The sequence below is a fragment of the Alligator mississippiensis genome, chromosome 2 (assembly GCF_030867095.1).
Source record: "Alligator mississippiensis isolate rAllMis1 chromosome 2, rAllMis1, whole genome shotgun sequence".
Lineage (NCBI taxonomy): Eukaryota > Metazoa > Chordata > Crocodylia > Alligatoridae > Alligator > Alligator mississippiensis.
The window spans coordinates 36,511,752-36,539,700 of record NC_081825.1 but is presented as its reverse complement, the minus strand read 5'-3'; the positions used below and the strand labels follow the sequence as shown (position 1 = coordinate 36,539,700).

At 40.9% G+C, this 27,949-nt stretch overlaps 2 protein-coding genes across 7 annotated transcripts in view; one reads left to right on the top strand and one right to left on the bottom strand.

Moving 5' to 3' along the window:
* The window catches only part of KCNIP4 (potassium voltage-gated channel interacting protein 4), a 215,220-nt gene extending 213,820 nt beyond the window's left edge, over positions 1-1,400 (top strand). For both annotated transcript variants that reach the window (XM_019480158.2, XM_019480168.2), the window contains exon 8: positions 624-1,400. In XM_019480158.2, coding sequence (XP_019335703.1) covers positions 624-671 — 48 coding nt within the window. In that variant the 3' untranslated portion in view covers positions 672-1,400. The remainder of the gene's footprint in view (positions 1-623) is intronic.
* On the bottom strand, positions 241-27,432 carry PACRGL (parkin coregulated like). 5 transcript variants are annotated; one of them, XM_019480145.2, is made up of 9 exons: positions 27,252-27,430; positions 22,737-22,821; positions 22,358-22,518; positions 16,797-16,864; positions 15,617-15,707; positions 10,460-10,594; positions 5,743-5,850; positions 4,744-4,824; positions 241-3,728 (listed from the first exon to the last, which is right to left on the bottom strand). In XM_019480145.2, exons 1-9 carry the CDS (start codon positions 27,363-27,365, stop codon positions 3,672-3,674), a joined length of 900 nt encoding a protein of 299 aa, XP_019335690.1. In that variant the 5' UTR covers positions 27,366-27,430; the 3' UTR covers positions 241-3,671. The 5 variants fall into 5 exon arrangements, with proteins under 5 accessions (XP_019335690.1, XP_006263912.2, XP_019335693.1 ...); XM_006263850.4 differs by having other exon boundaries at positions 22,737-22,805; positions 27,252-27,337; XM_019480148.2 differs by lacking the exon at positions 27,252-27,430 and adding an exon at positions 25,722-27,147 and having other exon boundaries at positions 22,737-22,805.
* Between the last annotated feature and the right edge of the window lie 517 nt (positions 27,433-27,949).

Sequence of the window (27,949 nt, the reverse complement as noted above, 5' to 3'; positions counted from 1 at the left end):
ACGCGCTCTCCCATTATAACACTTTGCTATGGTGATGTAGCAGCCAAAAATAACTGTGCACAGCCAGCATGGCGCAGTATGTGTTATTACTACACCATCTTTTAGTACTTTCAAAAGGAAGTACTAAATGGTGGCACAGTAACAAAGGTGCTGTATGGCCATATGTAGATGCACCCACTGAAAGCTATACCAAGCCGAGAAAATTTCAGATTCTGTACATAGAAATAATTCTCAACTCTCTTCAAAGTGCATCCATGATAATGATTTAATAATATGAAGTTGTCATATGTTTACACATTATTTACAATCTGTTTCAGTAGATGTAAGTCAATAACCTCCAAGAGAACGGAAAATTTCAAAACTATGTTAAACATTATTGTATTAATGAGCTGTCATTGGTTTTGATTTTATGCAATCACCATTGAGGATTACTAAAATCAGAGTACTAGACTTATTATTTCTAAAATTAGTACCATTTTCAGTCAATTTCATCAGAATCTACTCTCATTTTTCCAACCAAGCGACGCTCTCAATAACTATGGTTTACTTACTTCTACTCATTTTCTTAGACTCCTGTGGTCAATCTACAATGTTGTCTAACTCATACCTTTTCTCCTTTACAGGATGAAAACATAATGCGTTCCATGCAGCTCTTTGAAAATGTGATATAACATGGCTAGCACTGCAATTAATGGACAAATGTGAACTATTCTGCAACATTTCCTAAAGCTGGATTTGTCACTTTTACCATAAATAAGATTGCTCAGCTTTACACTGAGACATGCATTATGCAAATAAGCCTTGTGTTATTATAAAGCTTCCCCCAAAAGGATTTTCCAATGTCTGTCCTTTTAAGATTGTTCATTTAGATAATGGGATACTCAAAGTCAGGTTTTGCTCCAGAACCTCTGAAAACAGGACCTGACATTTACCACCATTCCAACCCCTGTTTTATCTAGCTAATACAAAACATAAAATTGTTTTATTTGTTTTTATTGAATTCATCTCCAAGATTTTAAATGCCTGTCTTAAATGTCAGCTATTTAATTTATACAGAAAAAATACCAAGTATTTCCCTTTCATATTTATATGTTGTTAATAATCCTCATTTTTACACAATACTTTGAAAAATAATTGCTAGAATGTGCAATATATCTTGCTGCAACAGTCTCCCACTTCTATTTGGTTTTCTTCTCTCGCTCTTTTTTTTCCTTTTTTTATTTTATTTTTTTAAGTCCAGCTAATTTATACATGAGGAAGGGCCTTTTTATAGTAATAATAATAATAATAATAATAATAATAATAAAATGACTGATTTCCATAGGTTTAGTACCTACCAGTGACAAACTTATGTCATTCTCACCTAAAAGTCTGCATTTATTAAATTTTCATGAAATTAGTATTTAAAGTATGTATAATTCTGGTTGGACTGTCAGCAACTTTTCTGTTCAATATTAAGGATCTGAATAGGTTTTGAGCTGAAATTTATTCGTGAAGAAAATCGGTTTGGGTTCTGATGTTATTTCCATAATACATGTCCTACCAAATTTAACAAGGAAAAAGAAATAACATTATTTTGAACTGCTCATCTTACTTCATTCCTCAGGATGCATGTCCATGGGCGCATCTACATGTGCAATTAATGCAAAGCAATAAATTCTGAAGTTTATTGCTCTGGAGTTTAGTGCTCCCAAGCATGCTATTTGAATGTGTGCCTGGGACCATAGCACATTGGGACACAGCAGCCCTGGCAGGGATCAGGATGCTAGCCTACAGCTGCTCCCCCCAGCTCCCTGTGCTGCAGAGGGGTGGGCTGGCTGGGGCAGTGTCTACATATGCACTACTGCAAAGTAAAAAATTAAATACAAGTACTATCCTGCTGCGGAGTTAATTAGTTTACTCCATCCTAATAGGGGCGCATGTGCAGACATGCGAAGTTTACTGCGCAGCTAACTTGTCTACTCCACGGTTAACTTCCGTGCTCAGTGGGTGCATCTACACATTCATTAATGCCCCGTAGTTACTGCGCATCTTGCACTTGAATAATCAAGCACTAAATCAATGTGCAGTAACTGATACTGCTGCGCAGTAGCGCCAGCGCACAGCTTTTTAGTGATGCTACCTGCACAGTAGCCTAATACTATGGTGCAGTAGCATATTAGAATGGTTTTTGCCCTGCATGCTACTCCACAGCAGAATTAGGCTACTGTGGCATTAGCAACTTACTTAGACATGACCAGCATGTAGTTAAATCTAGTACTAATGAATGCTAGATAGTCTAATACCTGTTTCAGATTCTTTGTGGTATGTCTGCTATGAGAATGGCATGGAAAAAAAAGCAGAAACTTTAGCAATACAATGTAATTTATAAACAGTAATAAGATTACATTTTTGAGGAACACTCTCTCAAAATAACTACATTAATTCCAAATCTAGAACTTAAACTCTATGTAACTAAAAAGATTAACATATTTTTTCCTATCATGATTTACTGTATTTTCAGTAATTCTAGGACACTAAGATAGGTGAACTGCTACCAGAGATATGCCAGTCTTCATTGTGACATTTACACACAAAGCAAAATAAGGGACTACTGGAGAAGAAAGAATGAAATGTTATTTTGTAAAAATAAATCAGGTATCTATTCTGGTGTAGAGATGGGTATTAGAGGCATGTTGAAGGCTGCTCTGCTATCACCAGTGTAGGAATAATAGTAGTACAATACATGTACACCTGAAATTTGCTGTAGTGTGTTTGCGTAAAGTAAATGTGCACATTTTGTAAAAAATAAATAAATAAAAATTATAAGGAAAAAACACCAAAAAAACAGAACTTTTTGGGGGGGTGGAAAGACACCCAGCAGCATTTCTTTGGATTTAATATTTCTTTAGCAAAATGGATTTATTGTTTAAAAGTTTAAATACAAGTATCCTGAGATAAAGCTTCAGGTAGTACTGAACTAACAGTTTAATACTTAAGTAATTTATCTGACAAAGTTAAAATGCAAAGAGTTACCAGGATGGAGATGGGGAGAAGGGGGGCATAGGAGGAAGGATTCAGAATAACATTGTTATATCAACACCTGAGTTACTGTTTTTACATTATTTATACTATTGAAACAACACTGTCTATGAGTGGTATAAAAATCAGTTCTTCTGTGATGATACCCTCACATTTTCCATCTGCACAACACTCATCATGGGAATAAGTTACTGCAAGTTACGTCAATATCAAAATAAACATGTACATGCCATTTGACAATGAGTTAGTTACTGCTCAAGTAATTACAGCCAAATTCTTGCGTCATACATGATAAACACACAAGCATAGTAGATGTGACAGAATTAGTAAAAGAAATTGAAATACACAACAAAAATGAACTGATATTTACTGTCGCAACAAATGTAGATAGCCAATTATTGGATGTAGTTTCAGATTTAGAGCACAGGAAAAGTTAACTATTTTCCAGAATTAGACTTGCACAAGTTGATGTATGTTCACTTCATTGCAAATATTCATCTCTTCTCCCCTCGGTCCCAACACATTCCAGGAGATTTGCAGTTAGTTTTAAGAGAATAAATTATACCCCAAGGAAATTCCAGTGATGTCCATAGGCCACTTCTGATTTCCCTGAGCTCAGCTACAAGTACAGTAACTACAACATTTCTTGTTCAAGAGGAGATGGAACAATAGGTTGGGATTTTAGATTTGATGACAGCCACACTCTCCTGTTGATAAAAATTGATTTTAAACAATAAGAGGCTTCAATTCTGATGACACCCAAGTTATGAGGTTTCCTCAAACTTGTGCATATCAAAACACTACAAAACAAGCACAAAAAAAGCTATTACAAGAAAAGCTTTGAGGACACAACTAAGTTAAGGTAGCATTTTCTGAGACAAATATTTTTCCAAATAGGAAAAAAAAAGCAAAAGAGAAACAAGCCACTAACTTATTTTTTCCCCAAAAGGACAGACTGATATTAACTAAACTAGTCAGTGTGGTTAATTGGGATGAAAAGGTCCAAGTTATAAGTGTAGAAAAGAACTGGAATGTCTATAAATCCAAGTTGTGAAATCTAGCAGGAATTTGCATTCTAAGTGAGGGAAAAAGTCTTTTACTTGTTACTCCATACATAACGTATTTAATAATCGCTGCAAAAAAGCGTAGGTGTAAACAGGAGAGCAGGGAAGAAGAAGAAAAAAGAAAATTCAGCATGGAAAGTTACTTTATGAGGATCAGAAATAGCTGGAATGAGGTATGGAATTACCAAATAGGTAAACTAAATTGAGCTGACATTGCAAAAGTAATTAAAGATTATAACTTTTTTTTAGGTATTTTAGCTATGTAAATAAAAAGACAACAAGAAACAAAGAAGTGGGGGTGCTATGCAGTGATATTGAGGGATTATGCTTATAGATAATCTAGGTATGGCCCCAAAATTAAATGGGTACTTTGCTTCAAATTTTCCTGAAAAGATGATAATGATAATGTAAAATATGAAGCTGCAACAGAGGTGGAACTAAAAGACAAAGATCTTAATGCATTTAAGTATTTCTTCCCTAAATACTGTAAAACCTGACTGATGAGACTGCAATTACAGTACGAAGCAATCCTGGGTTCTGACCCTTACTGTTGTCTTGGCTAATGTAAAATGTCTAAACAGGACCAAATGCATGTAAGGAGGAATCAGTCTCTGTGGACATATACATAAGTAACATGCAGGGAACAACAACAACTCACCTTTCCACCATGATGCTCTAACTTCTGTAAAGCATCTGTGATTTTCTCTTTAAATTTTTTGTCCATTAGTCTTTTTGAGAGCTATTGGAAAAGTAAATAAAAAAGGAATGAAAAAAATTAAGTATTTTAGTACAATGTATGAAAAAATCCTAAATTTATCTTAGCTTTAATATCTAGATTCACCTTGGATCAGAAAAATGAGAGCAAGTAGCAGCATTACAAGGGCTTATAGCTGTGCCATAGTAATACACTTATTTAAAAGCAAAAAGAAAAATGAAACTTTCAATAACAAAATTTCAGTTCAATAGAAGGCTCTCAGCACAGTAATAGCGTTACTACAAAATAAGAAAACACCTTATTTGAAGCAATTTTCTGCAACAGGATATTTTACGAAAAGGCCTTAACTTAACCTTATCATAAAATACTACTGAGGAGTTTACACCTACTTTTTGGTCTAGACTTTAAGGGTTTGTCTACATGGGGGACCAGACCAAAATAACTGTTTTGGAATGGTTCTTCTGTTCTGTATTAAGAAGTTACTGTTGGAAGTGAATTAAGTGGAAAAAAAAGTTACTCAACAGAAAAATAAACATCCATTCAAAAAGCTAATGCCAAATAATTACTGTATGTCGAATTTTCAAACTATTACCTAGTTATTTCACAATAAATTCCCTATGTAAGCAATCCTAAAAAAGTAGGAGGATTTTTTGCTAACTTCTTAAAAACTTTCACTGACTTTGTTTATGTATATTAATATTTAAAAACATGGAGATCATTTTATAATAAACAATATACCTTCGAAACCAAGCACCTAATCAGACTCAAATCTTTGGGACTAGTGGATTGTTAGATCCACACAATCCACCAGATTACCACAGAGCTATAAATCTGTACAAAAGTATCTATTAAGAAAGGCCTTTGATGGAACACTTGAAAATTCCATCATTTCTCTGTGAATCAACAGGAAATCTCTCAACAAAATCATCATAAGAAACTTACATTTGTGAGTATGTGTTTCAAATGAATATTAAGTGAAGGACCAACAACTGCACTCAGCTGTACCAAAGCATTCAATCCCCTTTCAAACACTTCACCATCTGAATGGGCCTTGAAAGAGGAGAAAAATCAAAATGAATAATCTGTTTTCAAACAGTTATCCTCAACCAAATGTCCAAGCTCTCCAAAATTTTATAAAAATGAACTTAAATCACACTCGACCAGGACTTTTATACTTTTCAAATTACTGAAACAAAGTAAAATTTAGTAATATTTAGCAGGTTGAGAAATACAAGTACAGCATTAAGATATAATGTGAACATGAAAAAAATATATTTTAGGAAAACAAGCAGAAAAACATTCACTAAGCCACATCAAGAATTTGATGCTGTCAGGACTAAGTTTCAAACTAATAATTTACATCTTGAACCAGAGGCAAACTCTACCAGTATATATCCTAACTTAGGTTAGAGACCTTCTTAGACACTGCAGGCCCAGGCATGGAACCTGATTCAAATTTTCCAAGTTGGGTTGCTAGGATTCCCTTCCATACAGTCAGCAGGGAGACACAAGTGCCTACTGCTGTGTATTACTTACTCAATCTCTCCTTAATCACAATGGGTACAGGAAGTACAATCTCCTGAGGGCAATTCACAGACCCTGGGCATTGCTCAGACAATGGGCAGGCAGCCAGAGAGGGGATTGACATCTTTGTATTTCAGATGCACATCAGATAACTCATACAGCACTGGACTTCAGGGAACAATGGATGCACTCAGCAACAGCTTCAAGACATGCAGGGACACGGATACTCAGCTATCTTATGGCCAAGAACACAATAGAGATCCTCCTGCTTTGGGCACACCTGCCACAATCGATCATTTTCAACATTTTCTGTGAACCAGGGGAGGATGGAGCCACCATGTAACGTTCTGGATTCTGCTCACACAAGCAGCACACACCACAGAGGGTAAACTGAATCACAGGGTAGGGACACACTTGCACAAGTAGAGCTGCCGCATGGGCCCAAAGCACTGCGAGTGAGGGAGGGGTAGCTGCTATGGTTCAGCAGCCAACATATTTGCATGGCCCTGCTTTCCTCTTCTTGTAGGCAGACTGTGCTGCCAGACCCTAGCTATTATACGTTCTGGCTGAAGTCATCTCAAGCGTATTCTAAATACCCTGCATATCCTGACAAAGGACCTCCCTCCCCCCTATATAGGTCTTAGAGACCTCAATACTGTCTGCCAATTGAAAAGCAGCATGTTGGTCCACAAGGATGCCCTAACTCCTGAGGATTGTGATGACCCTACTACATTTTCTAATATATTTCTGAGACAGATTTTTATAGGAGTTAAAAAATAGAGTCGGGGCCACCTTGCACTGCTTTCTCTGCTGACATTACAGTTCAGAATCTGGCCTGAGCTCAGCCCTAAATTTATGTGGGCTCAGTGTGGAGATCTCAGACCAAAAGCATTCCCTCCATCCTCCTTGCCCTAATCCCACTACCTCCCCAACCAGGGCAGTTGGTGCCAGCCTGCAACAGACTGAGCTCTGCCTGCCACTCATATCACAGAGAAACCAAAGGAAATGCAGAGAAGACTGGGATATAGCATAGCAAGTATGCTTCTTCCCTCAAGGTCTAGCATGAACTCTTTGATAACCGCCTACACACAGCAACTACACAAACTTCCACTCTGAAGATATTAAGTAATGAGAGGATGCTACCAGAACCCATGGATGGCAGTTATCTAAACACTTTCCTCTTATACAGGAAAACAAGTTAGCATAATTTAGCACTCTCAGACTCAGAGACATGTAGGTCGCTTTCCCTGTCAGCTGCCTCTACTGTACAGAGCTCAATTTGGGGTGATAACCAGATACTAGCTGCTTGGCTATGGGGAGGTCTGCAGGCACTCAGGAGGCCACCCAAAGAGGCAGTTTCACAATCTGCTAAATGCCCCCTTGCAGAGCAATTCAGCATACCTCACTGCCCAGTTCTGCAGAGGGGACTGCCAGAGATGTTGTTCCTGTGCTATGGGTGGGCACTGGCTGAGGTGCAGTATCTGGCAAGTCCATGGGAAATACTTAAGAGGATTTGGCAGGAGAGCCTAGCACTCTTCTGGTGCTGTTATATTGCTGCTGCTGTGTCCCCTTCAACCAAACAAACCCACCATGAGAACCACTCTTGCTCCTGTCTGGCCATGTCATGGTCAAATCTTATTGGTATGCTACCTTCTCCATGGATGAAGTAGTGAAGCAAAACATGCATGATCTTGTGGAGGACTTCACTGGTAAACTAATGCTCAAACAGTGAACTAAACAGCAGGGTAGGTTGGCACTAAGGCTGCCAAGCTTCAGGTGCCGATTCAATTTGGAGGAGATTTGGCCCAATTAGGTGGCCAAATTGCCCAAGCAGAATTGAATCAGGAGACCAATTAAAAGATCCAAATCGATTTAAAGCTCCCCAGATCGATTCGGAAAAGATTTGGAGAGCTTCAGCGATTCAGACAGTCCCCGGCTGCTGCAGCAGGCAGCTGGCCCCAGACTCTATGCTGGTAAGTAGGGGGCAGGGACCATGGGGGATCCCTGCCAGGCCCCATGCTCTGCCTGCTCCCCCAACCCCCACCCGCTGTCCCAGCCCCACCCCCTGCCCCAGCTCCGGGCTCTTTAAAAGAAAAGCCCCTATTCACTGGCTGCTGCCAGGCGGGGGAGGGGGGGGTAATTCCCACTGCCAGGAGCTCCCTGACCCCTGCCTGCTCTCCCAGCACCCCCACAGTTGCCCTGCCCGCCACAGGTCCCAGTGCATAAAAAAAAAAAAAAAAGCTCCCACTCACTGGCTGCTGCAGTAGCCTCAGGGCTTCTGGGGGCTCATGCTAGAGCCCCCCCCATGCAGCACAGGGCAGTGGGGAGCAGCGGGGATCACACCCCTGCCTGGCAATTCAAAGCTCTCTCTCTCTTTTTTTTTTTTTTTTTTTTAAGGCTGGGAGCTGGGGCCAGGCAAGGAAGCCGGGGGGGGGGGGGGGGGGAGGGAGGGGGAGAGGGGGGCTAGGAGAGTGGGTAGGGGGCAGGGGGGTTCATGGCAGGGCTATTTTTTTTTCCCCCTAAAGAGCCAGGAGCTGGGAGAGCAGGCGGGGCAGCCATTGAGAGCAGGCAGGGGGTGGGGCCAATTTTGAGATTTGGCTGATTCAACCGAATCTGATTTGGAGATTTGATTCGGGGCACTGATTCCAATCATCAAATCGAATCACTGTCCCCTGAAATCGGCCAAATCTGAAGCGAATACCAACCACTTTGCACAGGCCTAGTTGCTCACAGACCAACGCTATTTTTGAAGAGGCAAGTGCAGTATTAAGGCTGATTCAGGCTGCAGCATCTGAGGGGTCTGCTCTAGTTAGCTATTTGGGATTGTATTATGAATGTGCGAGTGCCTAAGTGTAGTTGCCTAGAAATCTTTGCAATCCCAAACTGAAGCATGTAATGAGGTTTTAGGGCGGTCTCATGCCAGAGCAATTTGAATCACTCCTTAGAATTTAGGCACCTAAATCCCAAGTAAATTCAAGTTAGTTCCCTACTGAGATGATATGAAGCTAATCCAAGGGTACTAAACGAATTATAGTAGACCAACTAAATATTTCAGTTTTAATAAAATACTTGATTCAGTTATGTGTATTACATTAAAAACGCAACTTAACCATGCAAATGAGCTGGAATTATGATAATATTTTAGCTACTGAACAGTAAACCCAGAATAATGAGTAATGACTGTGCCTGGCTAGGAGGAGATATTGGAAGTGAACCTGTCATGATCCATTGTGGACTATTAAAAATTGGCAATATGCATTACAAAACACAGAACATCCATTCTGGATTATAGTGTTCCACTGATAATACATTAAATTCTAATAATAATGAAAACATCAACTATGTATGCATATACTGCTTATGCCTAGTGAATCTAGTTCCACAGCACTGGTTAAAGCACACAAACAAGAAAAAATTCAAAGGAAAGCTTAAAAAAAAACAAATCAGAAGATTAAGCAATAATGCTTTACAGAATAGATCAAAGAAATTGTTCTGCCTGTAATCTGAAGATCTCAATGATTTTTCAAACGTTTGACCGCCCTCAAAAACTCAAGAGGTTTTACGTATTATTATCCTTTACACATGGAGAAACGGAGGCATCTATAACTGAACAACTTTCCTCTCAAGATTCCGTATCTGCTCCTGCCACTAACTTTCAATTTGAACAAAGGAGATAGAATAGGCCCTTTCTAACTCAAGGGTTTTATCTCATCAGAATCTTTCAAATATATCACAATGATACCTCTGCAGAATTTTAAACAAAAGATACTTAATCTTGTTTTCTAATGTTACACCTCTTTCCCATTGAAGTGTTCAATTGTTTTGAACTTCCTTTCACATTTAAGTCCTCGCATAACACACTTCCTTATTTGTAATGGGATCTGGATTTTGTGTAGTTTCATTTCTGCATTATTTTCCACTCAGAGCAACATTCTGGACATACTTCACTGTATTGGGCACTGGGTTTCTCCTTTGACCCCAACCCCATGTATGGTTGGTGGTGTAGGCCTTCTAAGTAACAGATAATGCAAGTGTGCAAAGTAGTAAGGTTATTTTATGGTACACTTATCAGTGTTTCTTCTGTAGACATTATTTTGGTAAAAAAGGTATAGACTAAATGAAAAGACAGACATACCAGAGCAGCCTTTAACACTGGAACGAGATGAGGCAACAAGGGAAGAGTTTTTTCGGCAGCACCTTCCACCAAAAGCAATTCCTTAAAGCCTTCCTTTGATACAAATGTGTATGGATGTTTTGTCTCTCTGAGACCCTGTAATGCATTCAAATGTTTGCTTAAGATGTAACTTTGCTTAAAACACAAAAGTACATTAAAGCATTGAAGGCTACCACAAGCAGCAATATTATCACAGCCATTAAAAAACATAAACCCTGCTAACTCCACCATGTGGATCCAATGAGTACAGCTCTGCTCAATGAATATTCTTATTCTTTTTAACCTCAAAAATTTAAAGGACACCATTGGATCCTTAACATTGTCCATTTCATCAACCTTTGTACTTTCTTATCTTCGTATCTTCTCAAAATCACTTCTCTGCAGACCCATGAAAAAAAAATAGGTTACATTTGTAAGGGATTTGCATACTCTCAAAAATGGAAATATCCAGGCCTCATGAGATCTTAATACTAACAGAACTCAGAGACACTTGAAATTGTTTTGTTCCATGGTCATAGAATCATACAAAGTTAGGGTTGGAAGAGACCTCAGGTCATCCAGTCCAACACCCTGATCAAATCAGGACCATCCCCAACAAGATCAGCCCAGTCAAAGCTTTGTCTAGCTGGGCTTTGAAAGCCTCCAAGGATGGAGCTTCCATCACCTTTCTGGGTAACCTGTTCCAGTGTTTTACTACCCTCCTAGTGAAAAATTCTTCCTAATATCTAACCTAAACTTCCCTTGCTGCAACCTGAAACCATTGCTCCTTGTTCTCTCATCTGCCACCATTGACAACAGCCCTGCTCCATTGTCTTTCGAACCCCACTTCAGGTAATTGAAGGCTGCTATTAAGTCCCTTCTCAGTCTCCTCTTCTCTAGACTAAATATGCCCAGTTCCCTCCATCTTTCCTCATAAGTGATGTCCTCCAGTCCCCTCACTATTTTTGTTCCCCTCTGCTGGACACTCTCTAACTTGTCCACATCCTTTCTGTAGTAGGGGGGCCAAAACTGAACACAGTACTCTAGATGTGGCCTTACCAGTGCTGAATAGAGGGAACAATCACTTCCCTTGACCTGCTGGCAACACACCTATCAATGCAGCCCACTATGCTGTTAACCTTGTTGGTAACAAGGGCACACTGCTGGCTCATATTCAGCTTACTGTCCACTGTAACCCCCAGGTCCTTTTCTGCAGAGCTGCTGCCAGCCAGTCAGCCCCCAGCCTGTACTGGTGCATGGGACTGTTCCACCCTAAGTGCAGGACTTTGCAGTTGTCCTTGTTGAACCTCATGAGATTCATTTTGGCCCAATCCTCCACTTGATACCGGCAGCCAACTAGACATCAAGACACTGATTACTACTCTCTGAGCCCAATGCTCCAACCAGTTTTCGATCCCTTGGTGTATCCATGATGACAGTTCCTAATCGATTTGAGGACCTTTTTCTCCTTCAAGTGCTTCGAGATGGATTCTTTGAGGATCTGTTCCATCATTTTTCTAGGGACACAGGTGAGGCTGACTGGTCTGTAGTTCCCTGGATCCTCCTTCTTCCCTTTCTTAAATATGGGCACTCTGTTTGCTCTTTTCCAATCATCCAGGACCTCTCCTGATAGCCACAAGTTTTCAAAGATGATGGGCAATGGCTCTGCAATCAATCAGCAAACTCCCGGTGCACCCCAACTGGCCCCACAGACTTGTACACATTGGGCTTTTCAAAGTAGTCCCTAACTTGTTCTTTCACCACTGTTGGCTGCTTACCTCCTCCCCAAACTGTGCTGCCTGGTGAAGTAGTCTGGGAGCTGACCTTGTCTGTGAAGACTCAGGCAAAAAACAAACTGAGAACTTCAGCCTTTTCTGCATCCTCTGTCACAAGATCACCTCCCCCAGTCAGTAAGGGACCCAACACTTTCCCTGATCCTCCTCTTGCTACCAACATACTTGTGAAGGGTAACAAAAAAGGTTTCTACATCCCTTGCTAGCCACAACTCCAATTGCACCTTCCTGACTTCATCACTGTGTGCCCGAGCAATGCTCTTGTATTCCTCCCTAGTTATTTGTCCAGTTTTACACTAATAAGTTTCCTTTTTGTGATTTAGTTTACTGAAGAGTTCCCTGCTAAGCCAAGCTGGTCTTATGCCATGCTTGCTATTCTTCCTGTGCATCAGGATGTTTGTTCCTGCACTCTCAGTAAGGATTCTTTAAAGTACAGCCAGCTCTCTTTGACTCCTTTCGCCCTCAGTCTGGCTTCCCAGAGCTCCTTTCTCCACTTTGCTATTATTTGAGTTATCTTTCTAGAGCAGTGATTCTTGATAAGGCTGCAGCACCCTGGAGTGCCTTGAGATCTTTTCAAGGGTACCACAGGATGCCATGCAATGTTAGCACTGTTAGGTGAGCAAACATGATTCACAAGATAAACCTAAAGATTTTGAATAGGAATCCATAAAGTTAAAACTTTCTGACCTTCTGAGTTTTTTAGAACAGAAGATTTGTTCTATTATTTTTCTGCAGTCAAAAAACAAGTGAGAACTAAGATCTAGCATTTTCCAAGGGGTGCCTCAAGTCTAAAAAGGTTCAACACCACTGTACTAAAATGTTTAATTATACGTAACGATCACTCTGGTATGTTTGATACTGAACACCAAATTAAAATTGGTTAGATCTTTCAAAGCAAACCTTACAGCCAGTGCTGGGAAGCCATACAAATCTGGGTAGAATAATTTGTAGCGACTAATACAAAAAGAAGAAATTAAACACACACTTGAGCATATTTTTTCAGGTTTCCTGCTTGTTTACTGAATTAGTTTTCAATGTTCCTATTGCACTGAATGGAATTAATTCAGTTACTGAAGAGAAAGCTTTCTTTGCATTGGCAGATTAGGTCTGTATTTACACAAGGGAAACTGGTGATTAACAGAAGGATCTTTAATACCATAAATGACTTAAAGGATTCCCCAGAGGAGCTGGAGCTCTGAAAACTACTCTCAGCTTGGGATGAAGTGTTGCAGGCAATACAACAAAGACTACCTCCTTCATACCAGAATGCTGCACCTACTAAAAATGTGTCTCCAAAAGTACTTATTACTTATACTGTATAGTTTACTAAATGTTAACCTACACTTGCCAAGATACTACTAAAATAGCAAAGAAATGTATATTCTGCAAAGGCAAGTGTGTGAAAGCAATTTTCATCTAAACTCTTTCATCAATGACAATGAGCTAGTCATTGCAGCATCATACCTGATCAAAATACTATTGCAAGATTTTCTCAGATAGCAGGATTACTTCTTTCCCTCTTCCGAATATATATACTTGCCATTTTAAATGCAGGAAGAGGGAAAGAAATAATCTTTCAATCTCTGCCCAACGTGCACACACACGCACATGGATGTTGGACAAAGATCTTATCTCCCTGTATAAGTAACAGTACTGTAAACCAGTGCAGGTTCTCAACTTTGTTACACTCAAAACGCCTGTCAGAAAATACTAGTTCTAAGCTCCCACTAATATGACAGAAAAATAATAGAGCCATTCTTCTTTTGAAAATAGTTCAGAAAGACCACAACAGGTTGGAATGTTTTTGATACAGATTTCTATTTCAAATCTCTGGATTTATCTTGTGAATTATGTGCAAGTGTTTGAGGGATGTATTTGGTAGCTAAGCTGGTCTGAGACAAAAAGAAGCACAAAACTCCAAAACTCCTGGTTCAGAGATAATACCCATCTAATAAAAAGTATCATCTCTGAACCAAGAGTTTTACAGTTTTGCATTTTGTGTAGGTGTTTGCACACTTAACAGTGCTACTATTGCATGACACCCTTAAAAGGACCCTGCAGCAACTTAAGGCACTGCTGTCGCGACCTGGTTAAGAATCAGAGCTGTAACCTATAAACAGGATTAGAACGGAAATCTTTGCTTAACTATTTAAATTGTCATTTACAATAAAGTATTATTATGTAATATAGCAAAATCCACAGGACCATTTTGGTTAGAAGCACAGAACCATAGAAACTAGTGTTGGAAAAGAACTCAGGAGGCCATCCAGTCCACCCCCATGCTCAAGGCCAGATCATCCCTGAATAATTAATCCCAGTCAAGTATCCATCTAACCTGCTCTCAGAAATATCCACCAAGATGGACATTTCACAATCTAAGTAGCCTGTTTCAAAATGTAACCACTTCCATAGTCAGAAAGTTCTTCCTAATACTCAACTTAAATTTCCCTTGCTGCAATATAAGATGATTCTTTCTTGTCCTGCCCCACCCCCTGAGGTCACAGAGAATCTTTCACATATTCTCCCTTTCAGTATTTGACAATTTATCAAATTCCCCCTAAATCATCTCTTCTTCAAATAAATTAATCCTAGTTCTTTCAGCCTATCCTCATAGGAGGCTGATTCTTGATTGTTTCAGCAGTTTTCCATTATTCTCTCTCATTATACAAATTACTGGGAAGTTACTTTAAAGAGAATGATCAACTGACTCATGGTGCTTGACCAGTTCTAATTGCAACCATTATTTTTCCTGTTTATCACAACTTGGAAAGATTACAAAATCAAAGTGTAATTACATTATCCTCCAACTCCTTATCTCGATCACAGTAGTAAAGTATGCAGCATGGTGTCTGGAAAAGCAGATGCACTATTCTTCTCCTCCTTTCTTCCCTTGTAAGATTCCCAGTTTTTAAGTGAGATACTTTACTTGGGCACTAAGAACTAAATTTGCTTGTAAATGCTTAACATAATCTTGTTCTGAACTTGGGACTCTGAAAAAAAACTAAAAAAAAGACCTTTCCTCCACTTAAAAATATGTTAGTGTAATACTGAGAAAATGAACTAACAATGTTTGAAATTTTAGGGCATTTTTGTAAAAATATTTTTTTTTCTCTTATGTTCAAAGGACAAAATCATCAATCACAATTGTGCCTAGATATCGCAGAGAGTAGGTATTTGATTTATGAAGCAGCTAGTTAATTCACTCCTTAAGGCACATTAGTAACCATATTAAATGATTTGCAACTTTATACACATGCTGCATGCCTAGATAATTTTTGACCACTCCGTATCAAAAATAATTACTTTATTTTACAGCGATATAATTACACAACAAAAGCAAGCTTACCTCAGCCAATGTTATAAGAAGAGGATCAAATGGAAGTGTTTCAGGAAGACATTCCCATTGTAGTTTGTGTTTTACTGAGCCATGAATCAACCTATAACAAAAAACAAGGTTTTAAGAAATGGTGCCACAACAGAACATTCATCATAAAATAATAAATAGTAAATAGATTATTTTCATACTAAAAGGTCCCCAAGTGTTCTACAAAATTACTGTGAAAGAATGTTTATGCCTAACACTGGCTCTTCCAGTGAAACTCTGGATGCAACTGATACATACCCCAAGTTGGGCAGAATGCTGCAATTATACAACTTTATTAAGAAACTTTTAAATAGGACAGTGCTCAGATTTAACATTCAATCATTTACAAATACATGCTAGAGAATAAGTTGTAAAAAAATTATACACTTCTTATATATGGATACAAGCTGTCAGCATGTTTTCTTGTAAAGTTTACTCCTTGATATTTATTAAAACAGATTTGCTAATAGTATGAATACTGAAGCTCGGTCATGAGAAAAGCTTAGCTGTATTCATGCTGGATCAAATCAGTTTTGGTTCATCGGAAAGAAAGGGGTTACTGAATACAAGTATAAATGGTTACTCAAACATTTGCTTAAAATAATTCTTTACCCACTTGAAAGAGACACCATCAAGATGTACTTATGCACAGAAATTATATCTTATAAAAAGTGCAGTTTCTAAACCTACTGCTTATAGCAGTTTTGTTAAAGGACATTACTGTAATAGGTATATAATCAGGCTAATGTTTTCCTCCACCTTCATGGCAGATAAGAAGGCAGATGCTTACCTATTATGACAACGTTATTTTGTGCTGCCACTAGAGGGCAAAAAACACCACAGTCTGAAGAAATCAGCCACTTTCAGTGTTAACTCAGTAAATTACTGCAAATGTTTTTCTACTCTTGGAGCCAAGCAGCTTCTAAATCATAGGAAATATCTAAACAAGTTTAATACTTGGGTGATACATTTTTGACCAGAATTAGATAATACAAGCATTTTCAGAAATCAGTAAATTTAGGATGCCAGAGAACACATAATTCCATATTCAGCTTTGATCCTATGAAAGTCAACAATCAATAAAAGAGTCTTAATGTGCTTTATCATACTTTAAACTATTGTTTAAATACATTCACATCAGTTGCTTTAAAAAGTTCATTACCTGCAAGGAATACCCCCTTTAGAATAAATAGCAGCAAATGCAGAAGGGGCCTTTGGCTGATCACCGAACTGGTTAGACAAGAAAGAAAATAAAAGACATAACAAAATACCCGTTATTCATGAGTGTCAAATTTAATTTATAAATTGCTAATTATTAATTTACATTTAAATGTAATCTGAATCTTGTAATCAGATAAATAATAAACAATACTATAGAAGCTGGCTAGAAACTTTTCATTTTTACACTAGATTATAAAATATACCACATTACCGATGTCTTGCAAAGAAGTTCTGCATACTAGCAAGTACTAAATAGTGGATGCCTCCTTGCAGAATTTCTCACTTCATTTTTGTTATTTTTTCCTTGGAAACACTCCCAAGAAAGTCAGTGGTCATGTACAGATGTTCAGTTTCTACTACAAGAATCATTGTTCTTCCAGTAGAAACCCAAAGCATGAAGACATTAAAGCTTTTACTCCAGGGGCAAAAATAACCAATCCGGGAGAAAAGTTGCCGGGGAACAATCGGGGACATATTCCTAGAACAGTTTCTCCCAGGACACTGAACATGTGCATCCTTTCCTCTGACTTAACTGCTCCTAGGGACCAAAAAGACTGGAGCAAGGCAAAGCTGAGTGGCTATTTCAAAGCCAGAGGGGCCAGGGAAAGCCTCTGCACACAAAACTCCCAGCCCCTCTGGCTACCTCTTTGCCATCTGTGCCATCCAGCTGACCCAGAGCAGAACAGAATGAGGCAGGCTGCTATGATGCCATGGGGAAATGACCATGCCCCATCCTGCACAGCCAGAGCAGTGCAGGGCATTTAGGCTGCCATGCCTCTGTGGCTTAATTGAATGCTCCCCGCACTCTTCCAGGTTAGCCCAGAAGTGCAAGGAGTGGGTCTATTTTCCTGCAAGAGAGAACCAAACACAATTCTGTACCAAGTTTTATCATTCTCAGAGTTATCCATAATTCATACTACACATTGGTCTCGCCTAACACTCTCCTCCCTTCTAGCCTTAAACCTCTGGCATTCACTTATCTCAGGATGGAATCTTGCAATTTTACTCGGACAAGATCCAGGCTCACAGCAACCTGTGCTCCAACTATGATTGACAAGCCAGTCTGGTTTGATTTAAACTAGCTTTCCTTAAAGACTTGTGATAAATGGTGAACACAGTGACCCAGAACACTTTTCAAAACAAGCATCATAAGTAGGAAGGGGTTTTACCTGAACAATCTACATACATATCAGTACACCTAATCACTCTTAATTTGGGGAACTAGTATTCAGTTTCTGCCTTTCCTTGACCTGTTATTTAGGGGCTGAATTATTTACCCCAATTTTTTTTATTTCAGTCTCCCCCCTGGATCGACTTTCTATCTGGAATTATAAAACAGTAAGGTCAGACAAACTTCAAAATAAGTGACATTTAATTAGTCTTTAAAGAAAGGTAAATGGAGCTAGCTGAAGTCTCCTTGTGTGAATAAATACACTCTAAACAGTGCTTCCACAAACCAAATAAATAGGCATCATGAAATGTGGCATGCAGCTCACTCCCAGGATCTTCACCCAGATATAGTTTTAACATGGGTGATAACCAGGGATCCTGGTTTTCTCTGTTTAAAAATCCCAAATTCTTTGATTAAAAAAAAAAAAAAAAAGACCAAAATTCTCTCATTAAAACCCCCCAAAATCTGTGTTGTTCTGTGATTAAAACAAAACGACACACACACACACGCACACATATATATACACACACACACACACACACACACATATATATATACATACATACGTATGTATGAGTTGAACACAATGTTTTATTGATATATTTAAAATTTTTAAGCAAATATCAAAGCCTACCAGTGCCTCAATCATTACGATAAAACACATTCTATATGCCTATATATTTTAGCATTTGATTTTGGTTTTTATATCATAGAAAATGATATCCTCTATCCCGGGGAAGATCTTAGAAAAGTTTATTAAAGAGGCCATCCTTAATGGACTGGCCGACGCCAACATCTTAAGGGATAGCCAGCATGGGTTTGTTGCGGGTAGGTCTTGCTTGACCAATCTCATTTCCTTCTACGACCAGGTGACCTATCACCTGGACAAGGGAGATGAGATTGATGTCATATATCTTGACTTCAAAAAAGCCTTCAATCTGGTTTCCCATGATCACCTCTTGGAGAAACTGGCCAATTGTCGCCTTGGGTCCTCCACAATTCACTGGCTGGAAAATTGGCTCCATGGTAGGACCCAGAGGGTAGTAATTGATGGAAGTCACTCATCATGGTGTCCTGTGACCAGTGGGGGCCCCCAGGGCTCTGTCCTTGGACCCATACTGTTCAACATCTTCATTAATGATGTGGACACTGGAGTCAGAACTGGACTGGCCAAGTTCGCCAACGACACCAAACTTTGGGGCAAAGCATCCACACCAGAAGACAGGCGGGTGATCCAGGCTGACCTGGACAGGCTCAGCAAGTGGGCGGATGAGAATCTGATGGTGTTCAACGTCGATAAATGCAAGGTTCTCCACCTTGGGAAGAAAAACCCACAGCATCCTTATAGGCTTGGCAGCGCTATGTTGGCTAGCACTATGCAAGAAAGAGACTTGGGGGTCATCATTGACCACAAGATGAACATGAGCCTGCAGTGCGATGCTGCGGCTAGTAAAGCGACCAAAATGCTGGCTTGCATCCATAGATGCTTCCCAAGCAAATCCTGGGACGTCATTCTCCCCCTGTACTCGGCCTTAGTGAGGCCGCAGCTGGAGTACTGCGTCCAGTTTTGGGCTCCACAATTCAAAAAGGATGTGGAGAAGCTTGAGAGAGTCCAGAGAAGAGCCACATGCATGATCAGAGGTCAGGCTGAGAGCCCTGGGGCTCTTTAGCCTGGAAAAGCGCAGGCTCAGGGGTGATCTGATGGCCACCTACAAGTTTATCAGGGGTGACCACCAGTATCTGGGGGAACGTTTGTTCACCACAGCGCCCCAAGGGATGACAACTAGGTCGAATGGTCATAAACTACTACAAGACTGTTTCAGGCTGGACATAAGGAAGAATTTCTTTATTGTCCGAGCCCCCAAGGTCTGGAACAGCCTGCCACCGGAGGTGGTTCAAGCGCCTACATTGAACACCTTCAAGAGCAAACTGGATGCTTATCTTGCTGGGATCCTATGACCCCAGCTGACTTCCTACCCTTTGGGCAGGGGCTGGACTCGATCTTCCGAGGTCCCTTCCAGCCCTAATGTCTATGAAATATGAAATCTATGAAAATCAGAGATCTCGTTGCCCCCTTCACTCACCAGGACGTGGGTCTGGCTGTGGCTCTCTTATACTGCTTTGTGGCACTGAGCAGCCCTGATATGCTGTTGCCCTACCCATGCCATTTTCCCCACTCCGAAACCACAGCCTCCCCAGTCCTTCCAGTGCCTCTCACTCCCAAATCACAGCTCCCCAGCCCTGCTGGTGCTCCTCACTCCCGACCAACAGCCCCCTGCCCCACCCCGAGCCTTGCTGGGGGGCCCCCCAGCTACCAGGGCTATGGGACCTGGTGGCTGTATCCTATATGCTCCCTGCCCCACACATGCCAGCAGCACCCAAGCCCAGGCTGCTGCAGGTAGCAATGGCTACTGCAGCCAGGGCGGAGCACAGAACCTGGGTCCTCTCCCCTCTGCAAGCATCACAGCCAAAGCAGAGCCAAGCAGAGCCCGTGGAGGATGGGAGAGGATGTGAGCTGCCAGCTGCAGGGCTTGGGCTCCATGCCACGCTGCCTGCACTACATTGTCCTCCACAGCCCAGAAGGTGGGAGCTGGCACAGGAGGGCAGAGCAGGGCAGTGAGACTCAGTGGGTGCCCTGCACCAACTGTGCTACCATAGCAAGGCACCCCGTGCCTTCCCAGTACCAGCAGGGGTGGCGGTGGCAGTGTGGAGTTGTGCCCCCCTGCTGCCAGCAGGGCACAACTCTGACTCTGTCCCACTCCCTCCCTCATTGTGACCACCTCAATCTACACACCTGCCCTCTCACATGTCACCTGTGCCCCCTCTCTCCCACAGACTTACCTGCAGGCAGTTGGAGGAGATGCTCTCCACTGCTGCCTGGATGTATTGCTGGCCATGTGTATGCATGCATGCACACACGTGCACGTGGTGCCCTGTGTCCCACATCCCCCGACCCCAAGCAACCCCTTACAGGCTGGAACTCTGCCAGCCTACAAGGGGAAACTTGTAGTTTCCTATGTTTTTCCCCTATAAAGAAGAAAATCTGTGTTTTTCCACAATGAACAGAAAACCTGGATCCCTAGTGATAACTCAGATATTGCCTTTTTTGGCTATTGTGACAGTTTGAGCTGGTCATATGTAAAATGCATAAAATTCTGCTCCAGTCTCTAAAATCTCTTTATAAAGAACACCACAGGAGTCCAAAACTTCTGTCTGCCAAACAAACATGATACATGCAACTGTTCAGAACTGGCATCTTTGAAAATAAGTTTTAAAAGGTATGAAGTGCCAAGATTTAAAAAGTAAGTTTAGCTATCACATCTGTGGGATTTTTGCAAAAGACATGGAGCAAACTAGTTAACTAGTGGTGTAATGACTTTTAGTCAATAAACCAGAAAAAAGGTGAGACTGGTTAGTCTCTCCTGGTTCTGTTGAGTTAGTTTTTCAGAGTACAGACTGAAGATACAATACCTGACACAATGTAAATAAATCCACTGTTGTTTCTGTCTCTGGAAGAGCTAGAAACTGATTCCAAATATTCACAAGTTAAATTAATCAGAATCTGAATCTCTGGTACACAAGAACGTCTAAATCCTAGGAAACCATAGATTTTCTATGCAAAGATTTCTGACATTCAGACTTAATGCTGTAATCTATGGGTGCAGACAGAAATGCAGTTCCTAGCTGTAACTCAGAACATGGTCTGCAGTGTTCTGAGTTACAATGTTACCCCAGACCAAACAGAAGTTCACTGTTGGCTCCAGAGGGGAGAGGAGTCCAGCTGCAGGATGGGAGCCAGCAGATAGGTTCCCATAGTAGCAGCCACAGCTCTCTGCCAGTGCTGGCTGGTTTCAGAATGGGAGGAGGGAGAGGCAGCAGAGGGAGCTCTTGGGGCTCCCCAGCTGGTGCTGGAGTGGGGTGGGTGAACTGGACTCCTTACTTCAGGTTGGGGTGGCACCAATACACTTGCCCTACCCTCTGAGGGGGGCTGAAAAAAACCCCAGACTGAACTCCCTCCCCCTCCCATTCTGAAAACAGTAACAGGCTGGGATCTCAGCAGACACGAGTTACAGAAGACACTACATTTTCAAACATCTTTATCTGATACCTCATGCAATGAGGGTTCATATTTTCACCCAATCAGACATTTTTAAGCTATCTGCATCCATGCACTTGTGTTTGGTCACTATTATTTACTTTCTGTAACCAGATGAGGTAAAAATTGTCACTGTCTGCACCTTTTGTGACTCCTTCACCTGCTGATGTCCTTAGTCATTTATACTGGTAGGCTTCCAGGAAAAATGAATTTGTTTAGAAATATTTTTACATACCGGATCAATAGTTTTGGGGTTAAGTTTATCACTAGGTTTTGGTTGTGGCTTAACTGTAGGCTCTGGAGAATTTGGGGAAGGACATGGAGAGGTCCTGCTCTTTTCCATGGCATTCTTTGGTTTTATTCGGAAGCCTGATGACATTCTTTTACCATCACTTCCTAGAACAAAAAAGGAAACAAAGAATAAAAATAATAGGTCTTATTCCTCCTTCGCAGTAAACTAAGGGCTTTAGACCTGAATTGTCTCCCCTACTTTTCTTTTTTCTTTACCAAAAAAACCCCCAAAATACTAGATTAGAACATGCAAGTAATGAAACATGATTTTCATGTATGTATTCTTTCACACATGAACACTTAAAACAGTGTAGCATACATACCAGTCAAACACACATCACATCTCTTCGGTTCCAGCATTGTTCTTCTTTGCCACTCCACTAGTGTGATACCTGCAGCAAAGTTAAACTGGGTTTGGTTAGTTTCACTTTACTGCTAACATACAGAAAGCAGAGCAGCATAAAGTGCAATGCAGACCTTGAGGTAGATAGTGACTATGAACAGTGAATGCACAGGAAAAGGTAGTAACAATGGTGTGAAAGAGAAAAATGAAAAAGAATACAAGAGGAAGCAGAATGATTAAGAAAAATATAAAAACAGAGTAGAATTGGAGCAATAAACAGGGAGAAGAAATAGAAAAACAGAGACAGAAAGGGATAACACAGGAAACAAAGTTAAACTAAAACTAGGAAAAGACATTATGCTGCCAAAACCATTAGAAAATAAATATGTATCATGCATTAACTAAACAAAATATTTTAAAATTAAAAAAATTTTCCCATTGTAACCTGTATGATTCTAGTTTGGTTTTTTATGAAACAGAGAAAAATGCATTACTCAGCATACCAAATCTTCAGTTTATACTTTAATGAAAAATCTAAATTATTTCTTGAGAATGACAGATAGTAGAATCTTGGGTTTGAAAGACACCAAAAAGATCACCTAGTCCAATGGTTTTCAACACTCTTAAAATCAAAGCACCCCTCACAAAATGCCAGCAAGTAGCTTTCACTCATTTTTTGACAATGGAAAAATAATAAGAGCAAGTTTTCTGTTGCAAAGAACTCAGAAAGACCACAAGTCAGAATATTTTTAACACTATAAATTCATATTTGATGTTTCTGGGTTTGGCATACTTGCTAATATCCCCATAATGCCATGGCAGCCTTGTTGACAATTGCCAATCTAGACAAACCACATGCACAAACTGAGGGTTCACTAGTCCTAAATCATTCCAGATAAAATATTTACCCAATTCCAAAAAAATCCTGAATTTAAGATGACCCTCCAATAATTAGATTCAATCCATGGCAAATTATAACAAATTCATACATTTTCCATGTATAAATCTAATTGATTAAATACAATTATCTAAACAAGGAGGGTCATCTTGAATTTATCCCTGCCATCACTGCAATGGGGAAGTGTCAGTGGGGCAGGCAGCAAAGGAACAGTAGAGAGACAAGTGAAGAAAGTAGGTGGTGGGGAAAACAATGAGGAGGCAAGGAAACAGATGGGGAGTTGGGGAGGAAGAAGGAAGTCAGGTGACTTGCTCCCCCCTACCTATACCCCCTCAAAACTTGCCTCACCACTGCCTGGTTCCTAAGGTTTCGCCATCTCCATTTCCATCTTTGGCATTGCTTTTCAACCCCTTTGTCACTTGCTTCCGGAGCCTCATACTTTTCTATATCTTTCTTAAAAGGTAGTATGCAAAATTGAATACTCCAGCTGGGACCTAACTAGGGTCAAGTAGAATAGCACTATTACTTCTCATATCTTGATTATACTGTTTGTTACCGAAACCCAAATGTACATTTGCTTTTCTTGTGACAGCATCATATGGCTGTTCAGGTTCACACTGATTCGCTATAATCACGAGATTTCTTTTATATGTGTTACTGCCTAGCTAGTGATCCCCCATTTTTGCATTTGTGTTATAGGGAAGAAAAATCAAATATGCAGCATCTTATATTTAGGGACCTACCAAATTCATGATTGCACAATTTTAGCAGCAACCATCAATTCAGGTGGGCTCCATGAAAAACAGCAGACTTGCTGTAAAAAAAGAGAGAAAAGAAAAATACCCCTTCCCCCCAAAAACCCAGCAAGCTGAGAAAAGGGTGGGAAGCCCAGCACTCTTGGAGCATGGGGAAAGGGGGGTGGGGGGGAGGGCTGTAGGCAGTACAGGTCAGGGCTGCAGGAGGCATGGGGGCTGCAGGCAGTACAAAAGGAAGCACCCCCCCCCCCAAGACTGCAGGGCTTCCTGCTTTTTACTCTGCTTGCTGTTTTTGTTTTGTTTTTTTGCAGCAAGCCCACCAAAATTGCAGAGCCCACTGCTTGGGGATGGCCTAATTACCCTAATTAAATCCCATGCTTAACATGGGCATTAATGGCTTCCCCAGGCTTAGTCCGGGTACTTAAATCATGGCCCATCAGTGGCATGGGAGTCCCAACTGTACTCAGCCTGTAAAAATGGTGGCTGACCCCAGTACCTGCCCGTGAAATTGGCTGGCTGTATCCTCAAGTTTGGTAGACCCCCCTATTTATATTTGTTCTTGTTAATTTAAATTTTGTCCACAGCCTAATTGTTAAATTTGTAGGAAACAATAAGTAAAATTCTTTAACTATTGATAATTCTATTTTCTATAATAAATTTTAAATGTCTAATATGACTTATTTTTCCTACCTACCCAACACATTTAAAATAGTTTTATTTCAATAAAACATAATTTGAATATTTCAACTGAATTCTAGTGTTCATTCATACAAATGCAGGCTAACACAAATCACAAAAGTAAAAACTAAGAAATATAATTTCTTTTTTTCCTAACAGGTATGTAAAAATTAGGAATCTAGATAAATATGCATTAAACTGTTTAACTACTTTAAAGGGTATATTAACATAGTATACCCAAGTAGCTTTAAACTAAAACAATTAAAAAAAACCCCAAAACCTACCATATTTCTAAAGCTAGAACATATTTTTAGTTGCAAATGATGTGGAGGCTGTCAAACAATAAGAAGGGTCATTACTTAATAACAGATCTTAAAAAAAACAAACAAACAACAACTTTAGACATGCAGGGTACTTAAAAGTACAAATGCAAAACAAATCAAAATCTATTTGAATAAAGATTTCCTACTTGCTAAATCATGAATCCCTTCAGCTGGATAATACCTAAGATTCTCCTTCTTGTTATTTTCAGAACACTGGTCTTCCCTGATCACATCACTACTTTTGATTTTAAAATAGATACTACAGATTTATTAGTCTTTAATACATGGGGAAAAAATTACATGATCCTTACATTGACTGTTAATGGAACATAGTATGATTGGAACTGGTTTGGAGCTGAGATGGTCCAGGAAATGTCCAAGAGGCAAGAATAATTTATGGTAACTTATTGGACCAACTGTATGGCTGAGAACCTTTGGACAAGCTTTTGGGCATCAAGTGCCCTTCCTCAGAAAGAAGCAGCTTATATTTGTTCCTGAAAATAAACATGCGGCAATTCTATTAACACTTACAAAGATTTTGAAGATACAAAGGAATGAGAACAATGTCATGTAAGAAAATTCTGGGATTTTGCATATAACAGGTTAAGTGCCAATTTATAGTCACCAAACTTCTTAAAGTAACTTTATTAATCCGTAATGTTGCAGAAAGTGTCAAAACGAGAACTTTGGAACGCTTTCATATAATAAAGTCATAAAATAAAAATAAATAATAAAATTAAATATTAGCATCATGCCATGGCTATTTCATACTGGTGCCAACCTTCAACATGCAAGGTAGCACAGTGAAACATCTGCCATTTTTCTGAAACCTGTACACAAACCAGGATTAATAGTTAGACTGTTTGTATATCATTAGCATTTGTGCTTACAGCTTGTTTTAAACAGCACATTTTAGAAAAAAAAAAAATGTAATCATAGCATGGCCACCCACATGAAGACAGCTTTTTCTCTGAGAAGCAATGAAGACATGCAAACAGTTTAATCAGACACAACAGCAGGGAATTACAAACCAGAGAAGTGTTGTGGTTTTTTGTTTTGTTTTCAATTGTTTGTTTTTTTTTTTATGTGCTGCACAAAGAAAAACAAGGAAAAATAAAAGGTGTTGAAGTGGATTACTACAAAATGTCAGGTTCGAGGGAAAATGGATGTTGGAGATCAAGGATCCTGCTAGAGCGAAGGACTGCAATGATCAGAAAGTCAAGGCAAAAAACAGAAAGGCCTGAACAGCTGCATCAGAAAGAGATCAAAGAAGAGAAGCAGGATTAGAAGTGATGTGAACCCCGCACCCCCGTGGCGCCAGACCTGCCAACTGAAAGAAACTCCTCCCACTTCCACAAGCCTGAGGAAGGGTGTTTGCTGGTCTAATAGAAGATATTATCTCTACTACGAGTCCCGACTGCTTGTTCCTCGAGACGGATACGGCTCCAATCTGGAGACCTTCTCCCAGTGGAGACACTTTATTCTGCAAAGCCGATAGCAGAAAAACCACAGGGGAAAGCCAGGAGCTGCCACGCGCGTGTTGAAGAAGAGACGGAATAAGAGAAGCAGGTTGGATGCCTGGAAGCGAAGTGCCCCCCACAACCCACCCACTCCTGGATGCCGACATGCGGGCCAGGAGAGGGGTCCCCTTCCGGCACGAGCAGAGCGCGGCCGCTGGTAGCACGGAGCGGGTCCTGCCCCAAGAGGAGGCCAGGCTCAGCCCGGCCCGGACAAAACAAGGGGCCCGAGCACAGACGCGCGCAGCGGGGCGGCAAAACCGCGCAGCGCGGCTCCCTCGGTCCCGGGCACTCTTCCCCCCCCGCCCCCGGCGCACCCCTCACCGGCCGGCGCTGCGGAGCCGCTGCCTGGCGCCCGCGCCGCTTCCGGACCGTTGCTAGGGAAGCTACGGGCTGCCTACAGGCCAAACTCCCCTGCAAGCCGCTGCCCCCGAGCATGCGTAGAAGAGCGGCCCTGGCACGTGTAGGCTTAGAAGAGCGCGCCTATTGCGCCTGCGCCGCGTTTGCCCGGGGGCGCCCCACTGGGCTCCGTGGCGGGTGGGGGGAAGCTGGGCAGGGAGCGGGGGAGGGGCACCTGCAGCCTTCCCCAGAGCCCCGCCCTACCCCGCCTCTAGGGGGCGGCAGCCCTGTTCCTCCAGGTGCACGGAGGCGGGCAGAGGCGCCAGCAGCTCGCCCTGGAGATGCCCTGCCTCGGGCAGCCTGTGCAGGGGCAGTACCCTGAACGCCAAGGTGGTTTTCCTACCAGCCGGGGAAGGCAGGAGGCAGTGGGTAGTACCTTGACTGAGGTAAGGCACAGTTAGCCTCCCAATTTCACTTCCAGTGGGAGGATCTCGCTTAGGGTGGCCATCATAAAGTACATTCCCATTTTCTGCTACTCTGTTCTCTGTCGATACCAAACCCCACGCCTTTATGTCTCTCTCTTCTTGAAGAGAAAAATAGAGGACGTAAAGGCGTTGGGTTTCATATCAGTTGGGGACACAGGACAACTGGACTGTCCTCTATGATGGTTGCCCTAGTCTCGC